The sequence below is a fragment of the Cavia porcellus genome, unplaced genomic scaffold (assembly GCF_034190915.1).
Source record: "Cavia porcellus strain 051 isolate PalLab524CR breed Dunkin Hartley unplaced genomic scaffold, mCavPor4.1 scaffold_21, whole genome shotgun sequence".
Taxonomy (NCBI): Eukaryota; Metazoa; Chordata; class Mammalia; order Rodentia; family Caviidae; genus Cavia; species Cavia porcellus.
In genome coordinates, this window is record NW_026947504.1 from 37,972,067 (window position 1) to 37,983,201 (window position 11,135).

Here is an 11,135-nt window from a genome sequence, read left to right on the forward strand (position 1 = left end):
GTAAACTGTTTTAGACCCTTCAGCCCTATCAGCTTCCAAAGAGACCAGTGACTGTAGAAAGCAGCTGTTGCCCTTGAGGCTAGAGGAGCAGAGTAGGTGCTGTTCACTGGGCCCTTCCTGCAGATACCATTGACCTTGCTGCCACAAAATCAGTGCTGCAGTGGAGCCAGGTGCTAGGGTCTCTGCCTGAGCCTGTGGCTGCCGTCAACTGTTTCTGCTGCAAAGACCACCAGGACCAGAAGCAGTCGACCTCCTCAAGTATTGTGCTCATCATTGTGAGATGAATCCAGGATGCAGAAGGCCAAGAAAGCTGGAATAAATTGTTTTAAAGTTTTTGGCCTCCTGTGATACTGAGGGAAGCACAGATAGATTGGGATAGGCTGGAGTACCACAAGAAAATCCCTGCATTCTCATTCATATTCTCTCTCTGTGTCTCCCTCTCTTCTTTTCCTCCACCCTCTTGTTGCCTTAAGGAAACTTGTCTTTTTGTTTTGTTTTGTGGGGCTGAGAGTGGAACCCAGGGCTTCATGCCTGCTAAGCCAGCACTGTACCACTGAGCTCCATTCCCAGCCCAGGAAGCTTGGAGAGACTGGAAACATTTATGGAATGGATGGCTTTTTAAAAATGAGGATTTCATCTTCTTGTCAGCTGTTATGGCTTGTGTCTGGATATCCCCTAAAAGCCTCATGTAGTCATTAAAGGGGCTTTTCAGAGGTGGCTGGATGTCTTGGCCCATGGGTGAGTCAACATAGACGCTAGAGGGGGAGAATGAGAAGAGACAAGCGATGCGAAGAATGGAGACAAGACAGTGCTCTGATCAAGTCTCGTTTATTCAAAGAAAGAGCAATGAATATATAGGTATTGGGGGAGGAGGGAGTTGGTTTCTGAGAGGTCAGCAGGCAACTTAGTAACAGTGGCAAGACCGGGGGTTATAGGGTAATTCAAATCTCCCACATATAGGCTCATAAGGTGGGCTGATTTACATAATCCCTGAATGGGCCAAACCACAGGGAGTGTGACTTAAGGAGAAGCAGGATAGGCAAGGAGAGAAGCTTAACTACCAAATGGAAACTTAACTCCTAGAGGATATTAAGGTGGCTGCTGCCTGTTGATAAAAGGTGGCAGCCAATTACAGGACCTCCCCAGCTGGATCTAAAGTGTACAATGCTGGGACTGATTCATGGTGTAGCTGTAGGATTAAGGGCACTAGGATTACTGGTACAGGCTTGTCTCTTGCTTACTGTTGCTGACTTCTGCCTGCCATGCTCTTCTGTCATGCCACCCTGCTTGAAGCCAGCCAGTTATGGACTAGAACCTCTACAGACTGTGAGCTAAATAAACCTTTCTTCCTTTAACCTTGGGGTGTCAGGTATTTTTGTCTCAGCAGAAAAAAAGTAATTAAAGTACAGTCATGACATATATGAATAAGATACATAATATTTCTGAGCCCATTTACCTGTTGGTAGATTTTGTTGCTGATCTCATCAAGGATTTTGAAACTGAAGAACTATACTCCTTTTTCAAATGGCATATTAGAACAAGAACATTGTATAACCTAATTAGGGAGTACTGTAATTGCCTACTAGGTAGCTAAATTGATTTTGATTTCATTTTCTCCAGAGTAACTATTAAATACAAGTCTGCTGCTGTCAATGTCTCTTACCTTTCGTAGCCATGTGGCCCCTGGGCCATAGTCCTCTGTTCAGTTTGACAGGCTGCGTGGAGCTGCTTTAATGCCCTCCTCTGTCTGCTCTGGCTCCCTCCCAGCATGGTCTTCAGCAGAGAAGCCATCAGGAGACTTCTCGCCAGCAAGTGTCAGTGCTACAGCAATGATGCACCTGACGACATGGTCCTGGGCATGTGCTTCAGCGGCCTGGGAATCCCTGTGACACACAGTCCCCTCTTCCATCAGGTGAGACAGTGTTTTTATTTCTGCTTTGGGGGGAAACTTTCTTCTCTCTTGAGTATTCTTAATTCTCTTTTCATATTTTGGAAATGATCTCAAGAACTCTATCAGTGAGCTAGGGCAATATTCTTAACAGGTTGTATGTCTTCATATACATCATTAAGATGGAAGGCAGAAACATCTAGAGCACCAAACGGTGCTGGACCAATGTACTTCTTTTGCAGAGCCAGGGCTAAGCGCTGTCTCCTCTCTGCTTCTCTCCCTTTCTGTCCCTATCACTCCCCTTCTTTCCCTCTCTTCCTCTCCCCTTCTTTCTATCTTTCCCTCCTTTTTCTTTTTTCCTTCTGTCTCTCCTTTTCAGTTAAGCAAATTAATGACATTTAAAGTGCGGACATTTAAATGACATTAATGACATTTAAATGTCATTCATTAAATACCATTTAATGAATGCTGTCTATAAACATAAAGGACTCACCTAATATTGACCTACTTGCTGTGAAGTGTGAGTATTCCTGCACTAACTTCAGTTTTACACTTTTTCTGATTTTTTTAATACCGTGCCTTCTCCTTTTTATTTACTGTTAAACAAAGTAATTGAAATCTATTAAATTGCAATATGGTGTCTGAACATATTTTATAGGTTATTGAAAAGAAGCAAAATAATGTTACCAGGAGTGATTAGTATTTATTGCCTCACTATATGCATTTGGTGTTGAAAAAGAAATCTGTCTATGTTATTTTTGGTAATATTTTAAGAATCTAGTCAGTATGTGTCTTTTTGTTCTAAGAATAACAGCAGATACCTAGAAACTAAAAATAACCTTAGGTCTACCTCCATCACGTGTACTCCTTGAAGAAATTGAAAGCTTGATGAAATTTATATATAAATGCATGCATATTTTAAGTGCCCTTCTTTATACTGAAAATGTGGTCTTCATGCTTCAGGTAGTAACCAGTCACAAATGCTACCACAGTGTTAGAGAAAATTGAGCATGGCGAGAATGCCACACTTATATAAAGCAAGGAAGATATTTGCACTGTCATGGAAGGGAGAATCCATTTGGTGTCCTTGAAACAATAGGGGAGAATAAAAATAGACATCTAATGAAGAGAAATCCATGAGGAACCTGTTTCCTGCTTCCTGGTTCCAGTCCATTCTTGGTCTGGTGAGGTGGTGAGAGGGCTCACCCACCTCAAGGCTGTGTGTTGTGTTATGCTGACTTAGAAAAGCAACATCCTGTTTCTTCTTCTGCTTTATCTCCTGTTCCACTCAGCAAAGCAAGGATAACTAGAACCGCGGTGTCTGAGGGAAGTAATTTATCAAGGTTAGTGTGACAAGTCTTAGATTTTATAGCAACCGTTTCCTCTTGGGAAAGCACATATTAGCAAATAAAATGATAAGAAGACAAGAGAAGGAAAGTAATTTAATGCTTGAGCAAAACTCCTTTGAAGGTAATTCAGGAAATTAAAAAAAATTGTTTACCATTTCCCACACTTTAAAAAACTCTACTTCTAATCACACAGTGAATTTTAGACCTTTCCAAAATCATAAAATATGTTTTAAGACCTGTCCTCTCCAATAGATAGTGCTGTTCCTTCCAATTCTGAATCATTTTGTAGAGAATCTGAAATGATTTGGACAGTACCTTCCTTGTGATGTTTGAACATGGAGCCAATGATGTATTCATATTGACAGAGAAATATGAGATAAAGAGATGATATCTAAACTTCTTGATGGATTAGAGACAGATTGTTTAGAAACAGCCTCCGTGACAACACTACACAGACCACATTCCTTCCTGTTTTGGTCATTCCGTGTTATTGTGAAGTCATAGGTATAGAAGGGGACTCCACAGTGCTCAGTCTACCCATTTCTTAACAGTAAAGTGTCTTGAGCACACGATTTTCTGTTCTTTCAAAATTATATACCATTAGTGAGTATAGCACTGTATAATGATCAGTGAATTCTCTGCATAAATATAATTATTAAAACTGTCAAAATAACCTTGATGAGATTCTAGAAGTCAAATACAATGATACACTGAGAAATATTCCTGCAAATGGCTGTCCTTTTGGATAAGAACAGTGGAGGCTGAAGCCTTCTTGCCCGAAGCTGCTGCCTTTCTTACCCCCTCTCTCTTCAGTTGACTGGAGAAAAGAGTAGTTTTATCAGCGTCAGCCTGGCTGGAATAAACAGAAACTTTGTTGACCGAGGAAATGTACTTGATTTGGAAAACAAAGTGAAAACACACAGATAAGTCAGCTCACATTGTCAGTATTAAAAAGAAAAAACGAAGAACAACCTATTTCCTTACTGATCTGAATTTGCAGTCAGAGAGTGAAGGAGTATAATGCGTCCTAGTTTACCAACGTTTAAGTTGTGAGCTTTCGCAGATAGCAATGAGCCTCACATTAGGAACATTCATAGATCTGTACAAATTGTGGAAGTAGCTCATGTGTCTGTGGACATTGTCACAGCTGTGCCGCTGTGTTGTACTACTGGACAGTGTGATAGTGTACAGTGGTACAGTGCTCAGTCAGAGCCAGGGTGTCCGGAAACAAGAAGAAAAGCAACAGTGACATGGAGGGGCCTGCTAGGAAGTACAAAGCAGTAAAAATGGGAACAAAAGTCAAAATAATGAAAGACTCACTTTGTCAGAGTGATGAGCATCCTCCCAGAAGGGAACTTAGTCGCGAGTTACTGTGAGGACAGATATGTAATGCTTAAAGCCCTGGTAATGACACAGCTACGTAAGCACTCCATAATTTCTGGCCATTATAAAACTGTGCACGTGGGACACTGGAGTGAGTACAGCAGAAAGTAAAGCTAAGGCATCTTTGAAAACTTGCTGAAACTTTGGGGATGCTCTTCATGGGTAGAGGCTGTGTAGGCTTGAGATTTTTAAGCATAACTTCCTCCTATGTCATAGCCTAGCCAGTAAGCTATCCAGGTGCAGAGATAACTTGCAGCAAGTCAGGCCAAACATTAAAACTAAAAACTAAAAACTAATCATCAGATTCCACAGTGTAATTCCAAACAGTTTACTTAAAGTAATAAAAATCGATCATGTTTGTGTTGATGCATTATCCCAAATTAGCAGTTTCTAGTAAGTAATCATAAGATATACAAAGAATTATTTTCAAGAAAACACGCATGAATGAAAACTAATTTTGAGTCAGATAAGATGCTAAATTTGTTAGATGAAGACTTCAAAGCACCAGGGATCTTCTTCACTACAAGTTTTAGCTGAGACCACAAACAGGGCTGACACCTTCATTGCACCTGGTGAGAGACCAGAGGTCCAGCTAAGCTGTGTCTAAACAGCAAATGCCATGCAATAATAATTGTGTATTAATTTGCTAAGTTTTGGAGTAATGAGTTTTGAAGTAATAGGTAAATACTGCATTGTATTTATGCTCCAGCAGTCCTATCATAGGGTCTATCCAGAAGAAATGAAAAGTATATAGACTTACATGAGAATGATGGCAGCATCACTAATCACAATAGTCAGCTGGTGTTTATCAGCTGGTGATTAGGCAAACAATGTGGCCTTTCCATACAGTGCAACATGACTCAGAAATAGGAAGGAATTAACTACTGACACATGCAACAATGCGAAGGTGAAGGAAGTTAGACACAAAGTATTCATACTGTATGGTTCTGCTCAAGACATTTCCAGAAAAGGTTACTGTGGAGGTGAAGGTAACCAGGACCCAGCGGTGTATGCCTGTAATCCCAGCACTGTCGGACACTGAGGCAGAAGGATTACAAATTCAGACCTAGCCTGGGCAGCTTAGTGATTTAGCAGGATCCTGCCTTAATAGAAGGACTAGGAGTGTAGCTCAGTACAAAGACCTTGGAGTTGGTTCCACTGAGAAAGAGACAGAGACAGAGAGGTGAAACTCATCAGTGTTTTCCGGAGCCTGCCAGGAGAAGTTGCAATTGCATGAAAGGAATTGGGAGTGGTGGTTTTAATGTTCTAAAACTAGTTTTATGGTTACCCCCAAGCCCAGTATTTTAGAAATTTCCTAACAATTTTAGAGTATCATCACTGTGGTGAACTGTGTAGTATGTAAATCATTCTTCAATTCAGCTGTAAAAGAAAAAATTCATGTCTAAGGAAGAACAGTTTTAGTTCCCATTTGTTGTTCTGTTTGGGGTGCTCTGAAGAGAAGTAAAAAGAAAGTTCTAATGTTGGCCTCCTTGTGACCTTGTCCGATCACAGGATGGGCCAGTGGTAGCCTGGGCTCTTGTGCACGAGGAGGAAAGAATTGCCAAGTGCACACCCAGTAGTGTGTAGCAAACAACTGCATTTATTGATGATCGCAGGAAGAGGTGCTCCAAGCAAGTCTGTGCCCACAAAAGATAGGACACAATCAGAGAAGTGCCAGGTGACTAAACGTAGTGCACACAGGCGGAACACACAAAAGTAGCAAAGCAACAGAGTAACAAAACACAAAATAAAGGAGGCCTTTGGAATTTAGTAGGTTTAGGTGCCTCCCCTAAATCTCTGGTTGTGATTGACGGGAATGATTGGCAGGGTTCTGAGTCATCTTGGGGTCTCTCAAGATGCGTGCTTGTCCCAGAATCCACTCTGAGCTTAATTATGTGTATGATACACGGGACGCATTGAGGTGAGAGGAGGGTAAAGGTGACCAAAGGATCAGGCTAGGAGAGCCAACACCCATGTGCTCGCCCACAGAGCATCAGAGATCTCCTGGGGTTTTGTTATCTTATTTTCTACCCCTCTTAGGACAACGGAAGCAAGACTAGCTGTGGTACTGTTCAGAATTGAATGGAGGGAGGGGAGTGGCTCCCTGGGACACATTGCTTCTCACTGAACTGTGGGTGCAGGTTAAGCCATCGCTTTTTGTGATACACAGCTGGCCCCTGCATTTCCACAGCAGTTCCTTGAGTTCTTCCCAACCCCTCGCCCTTAGTATTTGGAATTTTCTTTTGGCCTGTGATTATTATAAAGGTGTGATTAGTAGAGGCTGCGTAAACTTCTTGGTTATACAGACGCTTCCGTGGATTGAGTTCACTTTTTCTAGGCTTGCCTTTTCCATGACCTCCCATGTGGAAATGTCCAGTGTTCTCAGGCTTGACAAGGGAGTTCTTCACACGCATACATGGGCAGCTGAGACACAGTGAGTCACACTTGGAATTTGCAGTAACAGAGGGAAAAGGTTAGGAAGTTCTTTCCCCATTACATGTATTTGTATCTCTAGCATTTCATTTTCATAACGTGAAAAACAAACAAGGTTTGTTTCCATGGCTTTTACTGCTTTCTTCTGGGACCACTGTGGAACTATTGGAGAACGAAGTTGGCACTGTTTCTCCCTGGTACCCTTTTCTGCCGGTAAACTCTCAGAGGACCTTGCGAATAAACATTATATAATATGTAAGTTCCCTCGCTTAATATTCAAAGCTTTCCCAATTCAATTAGACTATATTCTATGTGTGTTCTTTATCTTGCTGTTTTTCCCTTTAAAATTCCCTTCTTAGGAGCACCTGGAATTTTTAAAAGACAATAAGGTAGCAGTTGTGCGAGCTCTCCCTCTGTGCGACTCTGAACTTTTCCCCACAGATATGATTGTTTGCACACTCATTCTAGCAGTGTATTTGTGTTTCCCAGTGAGGTGAGGCTGACAGACTTCACTGAGTATTTGAGCACAGACAGCAGACCCTGGAGACCTGGTCCCAGCAGACCAGGGCCCTGGTGGGACCCTGCAGGGGAACTGGACACCTCCCTGCCTGGTTTCGATGTGTGCGGCTTGTATTACATCTCAGAGCTCTAGTTTCCTCGGCCCAATAATATTCTGTCCATCTTGCACAATTGTTTCAAGGATTAAATAAGATAAAATTTGATAAGGTATTCCAGGTATCATTTGTGATAGTGTAAGCATTCATATAAAAAACGGAAGCAGACTATAATAAAATAGTACTCTAGAGGAGACTTATTTTTGAAATGTAATATATCTTGTTTTAATTGTCCAGGTAATTTTAGTATTGATAATCAAAGAGTTACTGTATAAAACAGATGGACATATAAATTTATGAGCAAATTAAGAGCAGTGAGAGAAGTTGGGTGCTTTGCTTCGAGCAAACAAAATTATATCTGGTTTCAGTTTTCCTTCTAATGCTGTCCTTTGCATTTTTAATCTCAGAATTCCAGGCTCTATTTACTTATGATTATGTTGCATTTTCTAAGGTCTAGAGAATTTTGAAATGATGATAATACAAAAATCTCTTTAAATGATCTTGTTAGCTGGTTTGGGTTATTCACATTGCTGGAACCAGAACTGCTTTACCTTTCTCCCGGCTGTTTTGTTTTGTGTTGTGTTGTTTTGAAAGCGTCCCCTCATTATAGTAGAGCAGCAGTTAGGCAGCCTGACCCCGAGAACTCCAGGCTTCTGTCTCCCACGTAAAATGTGTGTGACAGTTTCTTCAGAGGGACCAGGGAAATACTTTCTCTGCCTTTTTTACAGAAGTCACAGTACTAATTTAATGACCCACCAAATGAAAGTTTTTGCATTAATGACCTTGCTTGAGGAATCTCTCAGGAGCAGGATCCTGAAGCACAGAGACAAAAAGCAAGGTATTTGGCATATTTCAAGGAATTGGAGACCCGCCAGCATGGAACCTAGTTTAGAGGAAAAGTAGAAGAAACTTCCCTTCTTGTTTTTTAGATTCCCATAACCCATGCCAGATCCTAAGGCAGAACAGTCACCTTATCATTTCAGGTTATTCCAGAGCAATCACTTTTGATCAGCCAGAATGCATAATTCTCTGTTCTTCCTGTAGGCCCGGCCCGTGGATTACCCGAAGGACTACCTTTCCCATCAAGTTCCCATATCATTCCACAAGCACTGGAACATTGACCCGGTGAAGGTATATTTCACGTGGCTGGCACCCAGGGCGGAAGACAGAGCTGCACAGCATGCACAGGAAGGCCCTCGGGAAGAGCTGTAAGGGGGCCGCGGGCAGCTGGGAGACGGCGCTGCGTGGAGCCCCGGCCTTGGCTCTGCCTTTGGATTCCACGGGGTGTCAGATGCTTCCTGACCTCACGTGAAACTAATATAAATGGCACTTTTTGATGTGGAAAGAAAAGGAGTCATAGAGTAAAATAATTTTTTTCTGGGAAAAGTCTCTTGCTTTTGACTTACACAGGTTTTGTGATTCAGTGATGACTGTGCATTTCTCAAGCTGTGTGGTGCAGCAGTGTATTACTGTCCCAGGAAAATGAATGGGACCAGAAGTCCCTTTCCTCTTCTCTCTCTCCATTATACTGAGTTTCATTTGGACATAAACTGGAGATGTGACTATTATCCCTAGGTAAAGAAGAGTGAATATCTTTTGTCATGGATTTTGGCACGGTATCAACTTTTAAGCCATATTATTAATGATGAAATTTGGTTCCTGGGAACCCAGGAGGAAGGATGTTGTGCTGAGAATCATTCACAAAACATCATGAAAGTCTATGAAATCCCCTGTAGTCTACATAGTCATGGTTGTTGCACTTTATCTGTTCTTTGGTTGTTTGTGCCTCCTAAAAGGAGAGCAGGTTTGCGGCTGGAGCTTCCTGTATGTTTAGAAGTTCATCTGGATACTGTTTCTCTTGAAGCCCCACCTTCTGGCTACTGGCAAGGAAGGGTACTGGGTGCTGCCGGAAAGCTGTGTCCTTGGTCTTAAAAACAATGTTACGCTTCGATGGACTCCGCAAGCTCCATGCGAGTCTCAGGAAGTGAGTTGTGTTTCAATATGGTGTATGACTTTTGTCATTCTTTGAATGTTACAAATCACTCTTTGGCTCAGACTGGACATCCCAACCCTAGTGATGAAATCCTCATAGAAGGACAGCATGGTGATCTTGCAGTTTCTCTGGCTTTTAAAAGAAGGACACTTAACACAGTATTCTGAAATAGCCCTAATTTTCAAATCGTATCTTTAATGTATAGTAATTTAACACATTTTAGTATTAATGTATAAAAATTATTCTGTATTTTAATGTTTTAATTATGTAATTCAGTTTTGTAAACGCATTTGCATAAGATTTGATTTTCATATATTGCAAACAAATTTTAGTATAGTAAAATATTTTCTTCTTTTCCTTTTCTAAAAACAAGAACCACTTGCTGTTCATTAACTTTGTTTATAATGCTTTTTGTAGCAAAGCACAGGGTACTAAGCCATACCGCCAAAAGTACATTATATATGTATGTCATTTGTCACCAATACATTTTCCGTGTAGCTTAGACCTGACTCATGCAAAACGATGCAACAGTGTTTTTCCATATTATCAAGTACTGGGGTGAGTATGTTTCAGTCCTGGTACAACGTGTGCTACTACAGTCTTATGACGGCATGCACTGGATTCAGCCTGTGAAAATGGATTGTGAGATTCATCTTAGGAATGGGCCAAGGGCTGTCAGCTGGATGAGAAACGTCAGAAGGATTTCTAAACCCCACAAAGCTGCTCTGATGGTGTCAGCATCGTTGCCATCACAGCTGGGACTGTCATTGTTGGTAGCATTGTAGTCATTTTCCTATCCCCTGCTCCCAGAGGGCCCTGGCTGTGTATACCAGTAGAGGAGTCTTCAGTTCTTCCTGCCCCTGCTACTGATTGTTCCCGCTCACAGACATTTGATGTGATTGAACCCCCAGCGTGTCAAGCTTTCTTCTGTGTAACGATCAGTGCCTTCTATTACTACTAGTGAGCCTCTTCTGGTATCTGTTGGTGTTTTGTTAATTGGGTTTACTTGTTGGAACTGTGTAATTCTAACCATGAATAAAACATCTTTTCCTAAGTTTCTGGATTCTCAAATGTTATACTTGTTAGTCCAGACTGGCCTGAGGGTGGGGACGGGAATGAAGGAAAGGAATGAATAAAATCAGGGGAAAAGTTTGCAACAGTTATTACAGTTTTAAGCGAAAAAGATTAATAAAAAGTTATACTTTTTTAGAGAAAGCTGGAAATAGTCTATAAAGTCATTAATTTCTATAAAACATCAGAGGTGCTATTTGAGAGCTGATTCCCACAGTTCGTATCTAAAGAACTCAATTTTAAGTCTGAACTTTCCAGGTCAGAATACTGGCCTCCTCGCATTTCCTTTGCTTCTTAAATAGGGATTTCTGTCCAAATGGCTATTTTAATCCTAGAGATAGCATTAAGGATTTATTTGTAGAATAACTGAAAGGTCATTTTTACTTTTAAGCCGTTTCTGGTGC

The 11,135-nt window shown here is 41.3% G+C and overlaps 1 protein-coding gene across 2 annotated transcripts in view; it reads left to right on the plus strand.

Moving 5' to 3' along the window:
- Positions 1-10,714, plus strand: part of B3glct (beta 3-glucosyltransferase) — a 124,231-nt gene extending 113,517 nt beyond the window's left edge. For both annotated transcript variants that reach the window (XM_063232582.1, XM_063232583.1), the window contains 2 exons: positions 1,768-1,912; positions 8,712-10,714. In XM_063232582.1, coding sequence (XP_063088652.1) covers positions 1,768-1,912; positions 8,712-8,879 — 313 coding nt within the window. In that variant the 3' untranslated portion in view covers positions 8,880-10,714. The remainder of the gene's footprint in view (positions 1-1,767; positions 1,913-8,711) is intronic.
- The last annotated feature ends 421 nt before the right edge of the window (positions 10,715-11,135 follow it).